Source organism: Pagrus major, chromosome 13, assembly GCF_040436345.1.
Source record: "Pagrus major chromosome 13, Pma_NU_1.0".
NCBI lineage: Eukaryota > Metazoa > Chordata > Actinopteri > Spariformes > Sparidae > Pagrus > Pagrus major.
Window position 1 is genome coordinate 11,927,675 of NC_133227.1, and position 15,884 is coordinate 11,943,558.

General features: G+C 42.1%; 1 protein-coding gene across 3 annotated transcripts; it reads left to right on the forward strand.

The window, feature by feature from the left end:
• Positions 1–382: 382 nt before the first annotated feature.
• On the forward strand, positions 383–15,679 carry prdm15 (PR domain containing 15). 3 transcript variants are annotated; one of them, XM_073478814.1, is made up of 24 exons: positions 383–481; positions 1,014–1,053; positions 1,169–1,262; positions 2,452–2,605; positions 2,713–2,865; positions 2,958–3,066; positions 3,182–3,238; positions 3,503–3,703; positions 4,937–5,149; positions 5,277–5,371; positions 5,460–5,547; positions 5,627–5,794; positions 5,904–5,998; positions 6,108–6,239; positions 7,994–8,134; positions 8,360–8,523; positions 8,965–9,044; positions 9,987–10,106; positions 10,224–10,355; positions 10,528–10,611; positions 11,856–12,031; positions 12,157–12,237; positions 12,825–13,046; positions 14,498–15,679. In XM_073478814.1, exons 1-24 carry the CDS (start codon positions 383–385, stop codon positions 15,029–15,031), a joined length of 3,432 nt encoding a protein of 1,143 aa, XP_073334915.1. In that variant the 3' UTR covers positions 15,032–15,679. The 3 variants fall into 3 exon arrangements, with proteins under 3 accessions (XP_073334915.1, XP_073334917.1, XP_073334916.1); XM_073478816.1 differs by lacking the exon at positions 14,498–15,679 and adding an exon at positions 13,119–13,296; XM_073478815.1 differs by lacking the exon at positions 383–481 and adding an exon at positions 577–905 and having other exon boundaries at positions 14,498–15,678.
• The last annotated feature ends 205 nt before the right edge of the window (positions 15,680–15,884 follow it).

Genomic DNA, 15,884 nt, shown 5'->3' on the forward strand with positions numbered 1-15,884 from the left:
TTAAAGCCTTTAAAGGGGCTTTTTGGCATAATCAACACTTACTGTACTTAAATAAGATTTTTAACGCAGAATATTAACTTGAATTACAGTATTTCAATTTTATTTTTATTTTTAATTGTACAATTCATTTTACTTAAATTCACTTTGTCCAGCCCTTTGTGCTGTATATAAAGTCAGTGCAAAGTAAAACAATGATGTAAATAAAAAGCGTCAACACAGAGCTGCATGCTGGGAAACCTGAGGCTAGTTTATACCATTACTGAAAAAATAACATTATAGGACAACGCCTGTCCTGCCTTTTGAATTAATTTTGAACTAACTGTCTACTTTAGGCTTGTTTGACTGGCTTTGTAGCATTTCTGACGAGCCTACAGCCCCCATAATGCACTCGGCGCGGTTCGTTTCCGGTCTTGCGCCGTTTCTGGAGCGGATTGGAACCCGGAGTCAGGATTCGATAAATGAAGGGTCTTCTGCAGAGAAGGTAACGTGTTTTCCCATAAACGTACGTAGATTTTCTACAAAATGGCGACGCAGTTCAGTAGTAGAGGTGCAGCCGGTTCGTCCGCCTCGCTCCGGCTTCTCAGGAGCCGCCTCCGCTGCTCACTGCTTGCCGTTGAAGAGCATCGACTCCGGTTTGGTGGTTTGCGTCTCCGGTCCATCCGCCATGCCGACTGTTCTTTGTTACATTCTACTGAAGAGGAGCCGCTCAGATCGGAGTTAAAACCCGGCTACAGTTTGGGAACCAGTCAGATCCTGGATCCCACGTCCTGCCCTGATAGCACACGTTAATATGCATGTTCAACTGTGTCGCTTCCACCAGAAACTAGCTAATGTTGTCATTATACATAATAGTGTTTACCCGGAGGTGTGATGTGTTCAACACAGCTGAAGTGTCCCGGGTTAATGTGTGTGCAGGCGCTGAAGTTCAGTCACATTCAGACACACTCTTTAAAGTAGCTCCTCCATGTACATGTTCATGTTTCATCACATAAACTACCTGTTTGTATTTGTAGGTTTGCATAATGGCTGAGCAGACGCCAGATGAGTTCATCTGTGAGTATGAATCCAGCTCCTACTGCACTGACAGTGTGTGAGACAGGGCTGTGATGACAGGTGTGTGTGTGTGTGTGTGTGTGTGTGTGTGTGTGTGTGTGTGTTTGTGTTGCAGGGTGTGATGACTGTGGCCAGTACCATGACTCCGAGTGTCCTGAGCTGGGGCCCCTGGTGACCGTCCAGGACTCCTTCGTCCTGAGCCGGGCCAGGTGAGTGACACCTCAAAGTGTCTCAGCTTCACTGTAGAGCTGCAGTGATTAGTCGATTATTGCCAATTGTTCCGATAATCGATTAGTCGTTTCAGTCATTACTCAAATGTCACACATTCGCTGGCTCCAGCTTCTTTAATGTGAGGATTTGCTGCTTTTCTTTGTCTTTTATGACAGTAAATGAAGAGTCTTTGGGTTCTGGACTGATGGTTGGACAAAAGAAGCAGTCAATATTTGTACCCGATATACATTTGCAGTAAAAATTAAAATCTAATTTTCAAAATTAAAAATACACACTGATGTAAGGTAACTAATTATAATTTACTCAAGTACTGTACTTAAGTACACTTTTGAGGTACTTTACTTCAGTATTTCCATTTTCTGCTACTTTTTTCTTCTGCTCCACAACATTTATTTGACAACTTTAGTTACTTATTACTTTGCAGACTCAGATCATGTTGCATTCAGGTCCACTTCCCTAGTTGGGAACATGGTGTGTTCATGTGCCTCAAGTCAGAATGTGGGAACAACACCAAAAAAGAAGGTTTTTTTGCATTTTATCGTTCAGAACGTTTAAACAACACGTTGACAGCTGTTTCCAGCATACCGTATTACAGATTACATGTGAGCTACATAACTGTATATACAATACATGACTTAGGTTAAAGTGTCTTAGCGTCAACCCAATGTTTACTTTCATCCACCATGTTTCAGCTTCATATGACGTCAACATTTTCTCTGACTTTCCGAGTTGTTGCAACGTGAGGAGGCGTTCAAGTTTTCCCAGTCGGAAAAAACATTAATGTGATTATTCCGACACCACAGGAATACACAGGTCTTCAGTGTTGATTCAGGCTGTTACTTGTGAAGTGTAACCAATCAGAAATGTTTGTGTGCGGGACATTGAGTGAGACCACAGAGTGGTAACTACAGGCAGAGTGAGGATGCTGCATCAGAGACAAAGTATTAAAGCATTTTTAAATTCAGATCATCAGAATAAAGCTGAATATTGGCCCTGATAATCGACCAGGCTGATGATTGGTCTATAATGAATTTGAAGATGTCACTTGGGGCTCTCAGCGAACATGAAGGGCATTTTTCACAATTTTTAGACATTTTATAGATTAATCAATTAATTGTTATTGCAATTCTACAACAGTTATACTAAGATGTACATGTCTTGCCTCAGGTCATCTTTACCGAGCAGTCTGGAGATCAGACAGCTGGCTGATGGGGAGGAGGGGGTGTTCGTCCTGCACCGGCTGGTCAAGAGGACCCGGTTTGGGCCCTTTGAGGCTAAGAGGGTCTCCCACATGGAGAAGGAAGGAGCGTTCCCTCTGAAGGTGCAGCTTAAAGAATCCTGACCAGTAGTACATTAATATATGTAATAGATTTTGTCCTTTTTATCTTGGCTTCCTTTTTGGTTAATCATTAATCCTTCAATGAGCAGATCTTCCAGAGGGATGGCGTGGTGGTGTGTTTTGACTCTAGCTGTGAGGAAGACTGCAACTGGATGATGCTGGTACGACCTGCCACCGACTACAAACACCAGAATCTGACAGCCTATCAGCAGGAAGATGACCTGTACTTCAACACCTCCCAGGTACGTGCATCCATCCTAAACATGAGCCTCTGCTGGTCCTGCAGCTCATCTCTAACAGGAGATTTGGTGTATTCTTCCTTTTTGTTTCTCAGGATGTGCTGCCGGGAACAGAGCTGAGGGTCTGGTACGGAGCTTTCTATGCCAAGAAGATGGAGAAGCCCATGCTTAAATCTCCCCTTCTGCCACCGCCTCCTCCATCAGGTAGAGGACATTACAGCACTGATGTTGTCACAGGGTGCCATGGCAACAGTGTGAGTTGTATCTTGTAGTTTTCGTCTCATGTACTCAGATGTGACGTCTTCCCCTGCTCAAACAGAGACCTTGGAGAAAAGTGGAGTCCACATGCCTCCAGTGGCTGAAGAAAACAGTGCAGGTGAGATCATTGAAAACATCCATCTCCTCCAGTCAGTGGTATATGGTAGAAATGTTCTCTCCTTTCATCAAGTGCGGGGCTAAGTTTAGGGTCATGTCTGGGTTTAAGCTTTAAATTGCATTAGATGATAGTTTCCAGCTGCTTTTTCTCCTCAGTGAGGAGTGGCAGTCATGTTGTTTACCCTTTCAAATCATCTCTCAGCTGAGTAAATGCTGTGTCATGGTTACACACTCTGATTCCCCTACCTCCCTCTGTTTATCACAGGCAACATGCTGAGTCATCTCGACGAGGGGAAGACCGTAACGGAGCTTCCAGTCGACCCGCTCCTACCCCAAGAGGTCGGTCCCGATGAGGACGAGGGCGACCCTTCTGCAGCTCCGCCGGTCCCAAAGAGAGTGCAGGGCAGAGGGAGGAGAGCCAAGGGACGCCGGCCTGGAGCTGCAGCTGCCACAAGCAGAAACAAAGGTGAGAAAGGAAGAAACAGTGAGGCTTTTGAGCAGAGAAATGCAGACAAAAAGACAAAAGAACAGTGTGAAAGAAGTTCTTTGAGATATACTTTGCATTTCTGGACCCAGTTTGTGAAGAATTCCCTGATTTGTGTCAGTTCATGAGAGAGCAAACACTTCTTTAAAGGCTCAACATCCTGTACTGACGTTCAACAATCACTAAATCAGAAATTCATCACAGTAAATGCAAAGATAGTTGTCATCTCCTTGCCTTTCACAATCCAGGAAACAGACACAGCTCTCACTTTTTCCTCCACTTGAAAAAGAAAGATCATTTTTTGATCACTGCTCTGTCTACACTTCATCATCACTGTCACTCTGTCTTCCTGTGTGTGTAACACATAAGTTACAACAGGTTCAGGCACAGTCTGCAGAGGATGGCAGATGTCATTCGAGGAACATTTATTATTCCTAACTAATATATTCTAATTATCTAACTGGGCTGGTAGGAGATGGAGCAGCTTCATGAAACAGAATAAAATTCTTCTCGTAGTGCAGAATTACAGCGGCTTATCTTGCTAGCGGCTTCGCCTGAGGCATGTCGGTGGACTGCTATGAAATTTGGTTCAGACTTTAAGGATTAATTTGGATAACTTTGGTGGTTCCTTCACTTCTATCCATCGCCATCATCAGGTCCAACTGACAGTTCTGTCCAATGCTTTGGTTTCCGACCAGATAACTATAAACTACTGACACTGTCATCAGCCTCAGCTTTACTTTGTGTTTCGTTAGCATGCTAACACACTAAACTATAATGTGAACATGTAAACATACCTGTTGAACATACGCATGTTAACATCATCATGAGCATGTTAACTGTTAGCATTTAGCTCAGTGGGCCACTGAACATAAGCTACCCTTACTGTTGTTTGATATATTTTTCTTTGTGTTTTGATTTAAAGTTTCTATTTAGTGCAAAGTATAATTGACTGTTTCTGGAATATAGTATGCAGTATGTTTCGGCTGTATGATATTATTGCCCTGAAATGCAGCATCTTCAGTAACTGCATTTAATGTGTATGTTTAAAGAAAATAATATCTGCCAATATGTACACTTATAAGATTTTTATTCATCTCAAACATCATTGTCGGTACTGGGCTCAGACACTTAGTATCAGTTGGACCTGTATTACTACTCATTGCAACTTCTATTATAGATTTGTCTTTGACGTTGGATTCCTGATGTGTGCAGATGTGAAGCCTTCGATGGTGAGCTCAGAGCCGGTGGCCTCAGAGGCAGCAGCAGCAGCAGCAGCAGAGAGCAGCAGCCTGCAGAGCACTCCAGACAGCACGACGGTCCTGAAGAGGCACAAAGCCAGAGAGCACAAGAGGGTGTACCGCTGCTCCCTCTGCAACAAGGTCTTCCAGAACAGCAGCAACCTGAACAGACACATCCGATCACATGGTGTGTGGAGATCAAGCTAATTTTTGTTGTATTCATCATCTCTTTCTGAGGAATCACACAATTCAAATACAGTTAAACTCGAGTTTATGTTTAGTATTAATGAATCCCTTCTTGTATTTTCTCCCAGGTGATAAGCTGTTCAAATGTGATGAATGCGACAAGTTGTTCAGCCGCAAGGAGAGTCTAAAGCAGCACATCTCTTATAAGCACAGCAAGAACATGGTGTGTAACACTCCAAACTGTCACCTCCAGATTTTCTACTTACTCTGCTAGTCTGTGTTCATATGTCTACTTCATGTGCTCCATACAGCCTGACCAGGAGTACAAATATAAATGCAACACATGTGAGAAATCCTTTCGCCTGGAAAATGCCTTAAAGTTTCACAACTGCCGGACAGGTAGGATTGTTTAATTCATTCCTGCTTTCCCCTTCCTGTTTTGATCACATTCATTCATTCCATCTTCTTCTCTCTCCAGACGACAAGACGTTCCAGTGCGACATCTGCTCGCGTTTCTTCTCCACCAACAGCAACCTCTCCAAGCACAAGAAGAAGCACGGCGAGAAGCTCTACTCATGTGAAATCTGCAACAAGATGTTCTACCGCAAAGACGTGATGCAGGAGCACCACAGGAGGCACGGCGTGGGTGAGTCGCACATTTTCAAACGATTGTTTTTAGCAAGGGAAGTGCGGGAGAAAAAAGTCTCTGTGTGGAAAATGTACTTCTGTTTTATCTTATCTCTATATTTCTACAGGACCAAAGCACATGAAGAGAGAGGAGCTGGAGGCCAACGGAGAAGAAGGGACCAAGTACAGGAAGGAGCCGTCACCCTGTCCCATCTGTGGCAAGGTGAGCTCTCTGCACTGCAGCAGAGGTTAATGGCACTCGTGGCAGCGGGTCAAATATGTGCACATAAATAAATCCTTCATCAGTGACACGTGTGTGTTTGTGTGCACAGGTGTTCTCTTGCAGGAGTAACATGAACAAGCATCTGTTGACTCACGGTGATAAGAAGTACACCTGTGAGATCTGCGCCCGCAAGTTCTTCCGCGTGGACGTCCTTCGAGATCACATTCACGTTCACTTCAAGGTGAGACAGAGCAGAGGGGAGAACTAACCGAACATTTCTCTATTACTTCTATTTTTTTATTAACTTTTCTGGAATGTGGCATGACCTCAGGTAGTGACATGTATTTCAGGTTTGACTACTAGATAAAAGAATTCTTCAATCAAAAATAATAGTTTTCTATCAATTACTTAGTCCAGTGTTTCACAATCCTGTTCCTGGGACAGCCCTGCCCTGCAACTTAAACATTTCCCTGTTCCAACACACCTGATTTCAAATGAATAGCTTGTTATCAGGCTTAAGCAGAGCTTGATGACGAGCTGATCATTTGAATCAGGTGTGTTGGAGCAGGGAAACATTTAAAACATGCAGGGGCAGGACCCCCCAGGAACTGGACTGTACACACTTCACTTCAGTCCATGAAGCCTTTAATGACAGAGGTTTCCTACACAGAATGGAAAAGTATAGAAAAGTATGAAATTTGATTTTTAGTAATTTTTGAGTAAGTGAGAAGCGAGATCATCCAGGAGTGTTTTTCATCGTGTTTGGAAGAGGCAGACAGCACTCCTAAATGTTTACCACTCTGTGAGAGAGTACGGGCCAGAAGGAGCTCAATGTCATCAAGAAGCATGGCGTGTGACTGATTACACAACACAGTCACGTCACAGTCTGCAAAACAGCTCTGTGCAGACATCTGCATATACACATAACAAATAACCAAGTTCTGCATAAGGAAACCATTCCTACATGACTGCGATCATCATTGTTTCCATGGTGACAGCAAATAAACAAGACTGCACAGACACGTGAACATTTTTACCCATTTTTTTAGCTCATGTTCAGTCGTCATTTTTAAAAGACTCAAAATATGTGGGGAACAATAATATACTATTAGCTACAAAGTCAGAATGTATCATACATGTTAACGGTATATATGGTGTGGAAAATCTCCAGAGAAGGCTGGAAAGTTGACTCTGGAAAAGTATGAAATTTTGAAATGAAAAATGTGCCGGCTCCCTGGCAGAGTGTCCCTGTTTCCATCTCAACAACCATGTCACACACCTGGGCCTGTGTATGCTCTGAATTAAAGACCCTCCTCTGGTGCAGTTGTTGTGCAGGAGCAGGCCCGACCATAAGGTGGTAAATGGGAAAGCATTCTGGGGTCCAGCCACCAGGGGGGCATATAGAAGCATATGTTATTTCTAACCAAAATACTCACCATTGCTTATAAAACAACCAAATTAAACATTTTATTCATTGTAACTTTAGTCAAATGTAGCCTGTTTCATCATGAAAACTCTTCTCTCTTAAAAATGGTGTGAGTCATCGTAACATCAAAAATTGGACTGCAGGCGGACGGCCACATGACCTGAGAAATATATTGATCTAAACTTGGAGGGGATTTCCTTGCTATGCCAGGACCTGCACGGAAATTGTGATGCCAGAAATAAATAGGAGAAGGAAGAGAGAGAGCTGGCAAAGGCTCTAGACCCAAATAATAATGTACCAACCAACTTTTTTTCAGTCAGCTCAGAAAGCTGCTCCAGCCAGGCTGAAGACAGTAGCCAGGAGGTAACGTTACTAGCCTCGCGGGTTTGGCTTTCACCACGCTATCTGTGTCACCATGGATAAGACTAAAATTAAAAAGTGGTCGATGTCACTACGATTATTAAAAAGCACTTTGGGTCATTCACGTGTCATAAATTAGGTTTTGACGTCCCCTCTAGATCTTTGCGGTCATCGAGTTGAATTATTTCTAAGAGTTGTTTTTGTTGCAGGACATAGCCTTAATGAACGAGCAGGAGAGAGAAGGCTTCATCAAGAAGATCGGCATTTCAGCAGACGACAGCGACGACTCGGACGATGACGAAGAGGAAGATGATCCTGAGCACCACAAATACAACTGCAAGAAATGTCAAGTAAGCTTCATCCTTCATCCAGACTCCAACACGCACTTTAAGATTATTGCAAGTTAATAAGTATGTTTAGTTAAGATAGAGTATGAAAAGTTTTGTCTTTCCTCAGTTATCCTGAGCACAGTGTTCATGAACACGCTCAAGGCTGTTCAATCCAAACTGGCGACAGATTGTTTTTCACTCACAATCTCATTCACATCCATGAATTCTCTCCTTGTGTGTCTCTAGCTGTCGTTTGCGAAGGGCAGAGAGTACCTGAAGCACATCATGGAGCAGCACAAGGAGAGAGGCTACGGCTGCGGGATCTGTAACCGACGCTTCGCGCTGAAGGCCACGTACAACGCTCACCTGGTCATCCACAGAGAGCAGCTGCCTGACCCCGCGGTGCAGAAGTAAGAGCACAGGAAGCAGAACAAAAGTATATCATCAGTCATGGTTTAATGTTTGTTTAGCCTTGTCTGAATAAGGATAGAGACTGAAACCAGCTGAGGTTTGTTGGATACTGACTGTTCTGAATATTACAGACAATATTATGAATATGAATATATACAGATCACAAAGAGGAGACGGAGGTAAAGAGAAGCAGAAGTGTTAGAGAATGAATTTATTGCAGCTTATTATCAGGAATGTGTTGCAAATATTCAGTGCAATAAGTGACATAACTGTTGATAAGGCACAGGTCAGGATGTACAAGAGCTCAGGTCACTGCAGCTAAAAGTAAAAGGGTTGATTTGAAACAGAGAAGGTCATTACAAAGTGAAACTGAAATATTAAGGGAACAAGCTGCAATACAAAGTAACTAATCCTTTCAAATCTGCTCATGTGTCACGCAGGTACATCCATCCATGTGAAATATGTGGAAGAATCTTCAATAGCATTGGTAACCTAGAGAGGCACAAGATCATCCACACTGGTGAGCAACAGCCTGTCTAAATGTTTGTCACACCTCACATCAGTCGTGAGGATATTCAGAATTGGACCGTCAGAATAAGAGAAGGCATAAAAATGTTAGTCCACTATTTTTTCTGGAATCGTGTATGAAAATGTGTGCATATATCAGCAGAGCATTAGCATTCAGCCCTAATAAGTTAAAATATTGGTATATTAGATATCGTCAGAAATCAGGCATTCCTACAGGAAAGAGAATATTAGTGATATTAGTGAATATTAACCTCCAGGTAAGTCCTTTATGCTCAGTGTTCACTCACTAAGTTGAATTGCTCTGGCACAGCTTAAGAAAAAGCAGTTTTATACAATTTAAAATTGTTTTGCCTTTATGTCCACATGTTTTCAACACACAGCTAATATCTGTACATGAATAGACAGAGGAAAGTGTCAGAGCCAGTAATTGTAAAAAGATTTATTCACAGTAAATCCCGAAAAGTCTGATATTAATAAATTCATCACCACTATCGTTATTCTTTTTATTACTTCCCTTTGAGATCAACATCTTTACTAGAGCTACAATGTTCGGGGGATGCATGTAAGTGTCAAGTATAATGTTGGTATGGGATTAGTGAATTAGCTGTCAGCTGCACCTTGAGACCGGTTTTGTAGCTAATAGTTTGTTTACATGGCGGCAAATTCGCAAGTCATGCTGAATTAGATATTAGCAGTTCCTGTTTGCAGTGAACTTTTGAAATTTCATTATGTCTCAAGATCACGTACACCTCTTATATGCAATATCAAGGGCAAGTTGTTTTGACATTGAAAGATTTTTTTTTTACATAAACTTGGCGTAACAACATGTAACAGAAAACTAAATTACACACAGGGTCAGAGGATAACAAACAAAAGCCTTTGTGTAATGTAATTAGGTGTCTCTGTGTGTATACGTGTGTGTTCGATCATCCAGGGGTGAAGAGCCACAGCTGTGATAAGTGTAACAAATCATTCGCCAGGAAGGACATGCTGAAGGAGCACCTCAGGGTCCACGATGATATCCGAGACTTCCTGTGTGCAGAGTGCGGGAAAGGTCGGGTCCTCTCTGCCACATCACACACATCGCTGCACACACGACACACAAACACGTGGCAGTGGATGTCTTGATTGTCAGGTTAATTAATTGCCAAGTAAATGTTTTCTTGTGCAGGCATGAAGACCAAGCACGCTCTGAGGCACCACATGAAGCTTCACAAGGGCATCAAAGAGTACGAGTGTAAGGAGTGTAACCGCAAGTTTGCCCAAAAGGTCAACATGCTGAAACACTACAAGAGACATACGGGTGAGTCAGAATGTGTGTGAGTCACTGATTCACACATGGTGGAAGCACATTAGTGTGTTCAGTATAAAAACATAGATGTGATCGCTACATGTAGATTTCATCCTATGTGACTTGACAGACTTCACAGCTGTACATCATGTTACTGTTTGTCCTGTGTGTCTATGGCCTGCAGGTATAAAGGACTTCATGTGTGAGCTGTGTGGAAAGACGTTCAGTGAGAGGACGACTCTGGAAACACACAAGCTCATCCACACAGGCAAGTGTCTCATGTCAGGCCAAAACCAGACTGAAGCACTGCTCAGTCTGTTACAATACGAGCCAAACATAGGAACCTGTAATTTCGCTTTTTTACTCGTGCCCTGAGCAATAAAAAATGGAGTGGTTTCTGGTCGGACAAAAACCAATGCAGCCTAAATTATGCAGCCAGAGCAGAAAATAAACAGAAAGCTACTTAAAAAAGAAAGGACTTTTTTTTACTGTTAAAAATAAGGAGAATGGTGGAAGATGGATCGGTTGGGAACAGAGAGGAGAACATGACAGCACAAACTGACAAAAGGTAGTTAAAAGATATCAGACAAGTCAAAGTTAGCTAGCAAACACTAGTGATAAGTTTACTGACACACACCATACTTTATTTCCAACATTACACTATTATTATTATCATGGACTTTATTGTGTATCTTTGTCCTCGTGTAGGTGTATCATCATTTTAGATACATTTAAAATGTATAATAGTTTGTATATAAATGTGTATATATAATGTATAAAATGTATAAATAATTAGTGTTAGCTAGTGGATATGAGGTGGTGAAGTTTTAAGATGAAAATGGCAGCTAGTTAGCTAGCTAAAAACGATGCTCTGTGTGTCCAGCTAATGGGCTTTTCAGGTAAGCTAGCTGCTGTCAGTTGCTCAAGTAGATTCACTACTGATGTTACACATAGACATTCCCACCCTGGAGCATTAACTGCACGGGACATACATGGACATGACCATCTCACTATCATATAAAGTCAAAAAAATGGAAATGTTGCCTGGTGAAAGGAAACAGATAGGAAACTAAGGAGCTGAAAAATAAAAGTAGCAAGTGAAAGATTAATGGAGGAGTACAATGTTTTTTTTATCAACTGACTGGCTATAAAAGAGAAAAGCTTTTCTCCTAAATGTGAAGATACACCCAGCAGGCAGTTAGCTTAGCTTAACACAAAGACTATAAACAGGTCCAAAATAACAATATTTTCCAAAATATCATATGATTCCTCGAAGAGAAAAGTATAAAGCTTTATATTTTTCACACTCCATTTTAATTATTTGACTAACAGTATAATCTAATGATGTATTCAGCCATATTTTGTCTCAAGTGATAACTGACTATCTTTTGTCAGTTTTGGGGCTCAATGGTAAAGAGTCTGTATAAGCTGAAGGAAAATTTTAAGATCCAAACTGTAATTGTTTCTATCAGTGCCTATAGCGTGACCCAGTTTAACTCTCTCTCACTGCAGTGGGTAAGACATGGACCTGTGCGACGTGCGATAAGAAGTACCTGACAGAGTACATGCTGCAGAAGCACGTTCACCTGACTCACGAGAAGGTGGAGGCCCAGTCGTGTCACCTCTGTGGGACCAAGGTGTCCACCCGCGCTTCCATGAACCGACATCTGCGACGCAAACACCCAGAGGTGAGTTTGGACGGTCATGCTGGGAAACCATGTGTGTTCTATGTTTTACTGCTCAAGCCAGTTACTATTATTGAATCCTAAAAGCTGACTTGTTAAAATATCATTGCTGTCCTTTACGCCTCTAGGTGGTGTCTGTAAGAATGGATGAGTTCGATGATCTTCAGGAAACTTCGACAATCAATGATTCGTCTATCAGCATTGTGCAGGTTTGATGACAGTTCTTTTAAAATGCAGTATTGTAGTATATAACAATGAAACACACTGGAGTAGCTCTGATCAGACGTCTATCTGTGCAAAGACGGTGGCTTCCAGGTTCACAAGGCACTGCAACAAGAGACCCGATCATCTTGATATTCATCAAGCTAGATTGTGTTAGATGTCACATTTCTGTTTTTGCTTGATTTACACATTTAATCAATCATTAGATCCTTAAATGGTGTTGATGCCTGACACTTCTGTATATCATGTTCCTTATACTCTTTACTTCCTTGTGGTGCCCTTTAGTTTGTTTGATTGCAAACTTAATATAGAACTGTCAGAGTGCAAATATGAGTTCCTGTTTATACACAGTGTGAGCTGTGAATCAGACATACACTTACTGCATAGTGTTAGTGTTATTAACCTGTAGCTCTCCTAGCATTACTCTGAATACTGTGCAGATGGTATTAACATGCATCCTGTGTGACATGTTTGAGTTTTCAGAGACAAATAAAATAAAATAATAACAAAGTCTAGATTTGATGACCTGTCACTGTTTATATATTCTCATGAAATGTTTCACCTTCCTCTCCAGCCCACTCTGACCCTGGAAAAAGACGGCATGGTTCAGGACAGGCCCAGCCGGTCCTCCCGACACCCCAAGAAGAAGCAGAGAGTTCAGGCTGAGCCGGAGCTTTCTGAGTCCGACGAATATGTTGATTTCACCGAGCAGAGGCACGAATCCATGACCGAATACAACACTGTCATTGTCGGTGAAGAGACTGAGACGAGCTCTGCTGTGCAGAGCATCCAACAGGTAGATATGAAGACTTTTACTAAAGTTATTTTTTATTGTCATAATAACATGTCCAATCTCTTTTCTTCAAAGACAACAAGAAATGGGCATGTTGTTGCTGAAGTGCCAAATGCCCAAAGACAGCAGCTGACCTCACCTTGCTGATGGCGAGCAGAATAAATAAAAATGCACAGAAGCAGTGATGATAAACATTAGAGGCTAAAGAATGCTGTCACCTCTCTGGCTCTTTATTAAAAGGAGCCTGATTTTCTTTTTGTTGTTTCGTTCGTTGTGATAAAGAGCTACAAGAAGTGCTCATGTGATGATTAATTACACTACATAACAGTTTTTGTACTGTCATAAAATGTCCATCTTAAATGGTAATAATTAACTAGGATCTAAATGAGTATAAAGGTTATAAAACTGATACATTGACACATGATGTCATAACATCACGTTATCCCATCAAACAGTAAATATGACCTTATAAGGGATGTTTCATGTGAACTGAAGGTTTAACACACTGTGTAGCAGCAGCTTAAAGGTACACTATGCAGGATTTGTTGGTTACTGTTGGTAAACACACCTTCCAACATCAGCCCCTCCTCCCTGACTGAACTAGACCAAGAGCATCAGCAGTGAAGCAAGCAAATGAAGAGAGGGAGAACAATAAAACATTATTTTCTGATTGTTTCATTTCAGTAACGTTCTAAAGTGCAAATAAATCCACACACTTCTGCACAGCCCTCCAGATTTTGTGTGAATGCAGCCAAAGTGTACACTTTGTCTCTCTGCTCTGTGTTTGTGTGTGTGTATCTCAACCCACCCTTGGTCAAACAGACACAGACCTAAAGCTCATGACACAGACAGGGCAGAGGAGAGACACTAAGACAGTGATGTTACCTGGTTGTTACGTTTTACACACCACTGCCCAAAGGTTAACGCCCACACAGCAAAATAAGAAAACACAGAGGGCAGGATCCTTGCAGATGCAGACACTGCCGTGAACTTCTAGTGGGTCATGAGAGGGTTTATTTTTGTATGAGTCTACACATTGTAGGAAAATCTTGCATATTCTGTTTTTAACAAAGCAAACAAGAAATTAGTAAATTCAGTAAAACTGCAGAAAGAAAAGGGAAATAATAGTAAAAAAAAAATTATATTTAATATTGTTATGTCTGGAAGGAGGAAAATAAAAATTTAGTATTATTGAATGATCATAAATGGGTCACATCCCATATTAAGTCATAACTGAAGACACTTGAAATGTATTTCATTTAACATACTTGAATAAATTATTGATCCGTTACATCATCCACCAGATATTACAATATTTATATAACTGTAAACAGATATGGTTTATGTCGTTGTTCTTTTGTTTGTTTTTAGAAAAAAATCAAGCATCTGAATTTTTCACTAATTTCAAATGCATTTGTCATACAGTGAACTAACCCTAACACTTAAATTTTCAGGTGGTGGTCCTGGCTGACCCCAGCGCTCCATCGGCCGCCTCACCAAACAGCTCGGTGGGGCTGACCAACATCACCGTCACGCCCATCACCAGCCACGCCCCCGCCCAGTTCACCAGCCTGCAGCCTGTAGCTGTAGGCCACCTGACAGCCAGCGACCGGCCCCTCACCCTGGACAACTCCATCCTCACCGTCACCTTCGACGCCGTCAGCGGCTCCGCCATGCTCCACAACCGCCCAGCCGAACTCGTCCCAGAGACGGTGGGCCCCGGCGGTGGCGCAGCACCTCAGTCGGTCGCCCACTTCATCAACGTCACCACTCTGGTGAACCCCATGGGACACCAGCTGGAGGCCCCGACTCTGGCCTGGAGGCCTGTAACGGCAGCTGAAGGCAGCCAGGTCACCCCTGTGGTGGAGGGTGCTCAAGAGGCTCAAGAGGTCCAGAATCAAGGCCAGGAGCCAGGCCGGCCCCTCCAGAGTCAGCCACCCACCCCACAGCAGCAGAGCGGCTCTGCACAGCAGATGTTCAGCTACTAAAGAGGAGAATGGAGGTGCTGGTCACCTCATACTCAGACATTGTTATATAGTAGAGTAGATTTTATCACACTGTACACAGCTTCGATCACGCTCACCCAGATGCCTCTCCAGCCCCAAGGAAGTGAATGAAAATTTTAACGATTTTTTTTCTTTTTTATACTGATAAAACAAAGTGGCTGTTGATAATTAACATATTTTAAAAAAAGAGAGAAATGGTACATTTAGCCAAATTCACTGACGCTCCTCCGGAAGATTTACATTTCAAACCAAAGCAACATGTTGAATATTCAAATGCCTTACCAGCCTTTTAAACACATGCATGTTTTCAAGTTAAACCTGCTGCTCAAAAGATGAATATGAAAATGTACCAACCTGAAAAAAAGACACATTTGGTGCAGTCGACAGTCTAAGTGAAAACACTTCTGCCAGGTTAAGTAGTAATAGTTGGCGTATTGCTAAAAGTGGCTCACACATGAGATGATATTTTTGAACGCTGTAAACTGTAATTATTGTTGAACTGTCTGGAAAAAATACTGGAAGAGTTTTTGTACTGTTATTTTTAAACAAAATGCCTCTTTGAAATATTTCTCTTTTATTGTCTTCATATAAATTCTGTTGTGTGGACAACAGGGCGAACGTTACAGCAGCAAGGTTCTTCTGAATCACAGAGCAAATGCCATCAGAACCTGCGTCTGTTTGTCCCGGTCTGTTTATAGAACTGTGACCATCTGTCCTGGTTCTGCTCACATCTCTGATCACTGAGCCTGTTTGTCAGTCAGAGGCTGATGGCTTTTCTGCAAACAGCACAACGTGAGTGTAATACACAATCAGTGGAAGGGCATGCTCTGTGTGT

What these genes read in the sequence shown, in the direction of transcription:
- prdm15 (XM_073478814.1), top strand. Translation starts at nt 383, where the DNA reads ATGCACTCGGCGCGGTTCGTTTCCGGTCTTGCGCCGTTTCTGGAGCGG. An exon ending in TTCGTCCTGAGCCGGGCCAG is followed by an intron (nt 1,263 to 2,451) that starts GTGAGTGACACC and finishes GTCTTGCCTCAG; the next exon opens with GTCATCTTTACCGAGCAGTC. An exon ending in GGCTGAAGAAAACAGTGCAG is followed by an intron (nt 3,239 to 3,502) that starts GTGAGATCATTG and finishes TGTTTATCACAG; the next exon opens with GCAACATGCTGAGTCATCTC.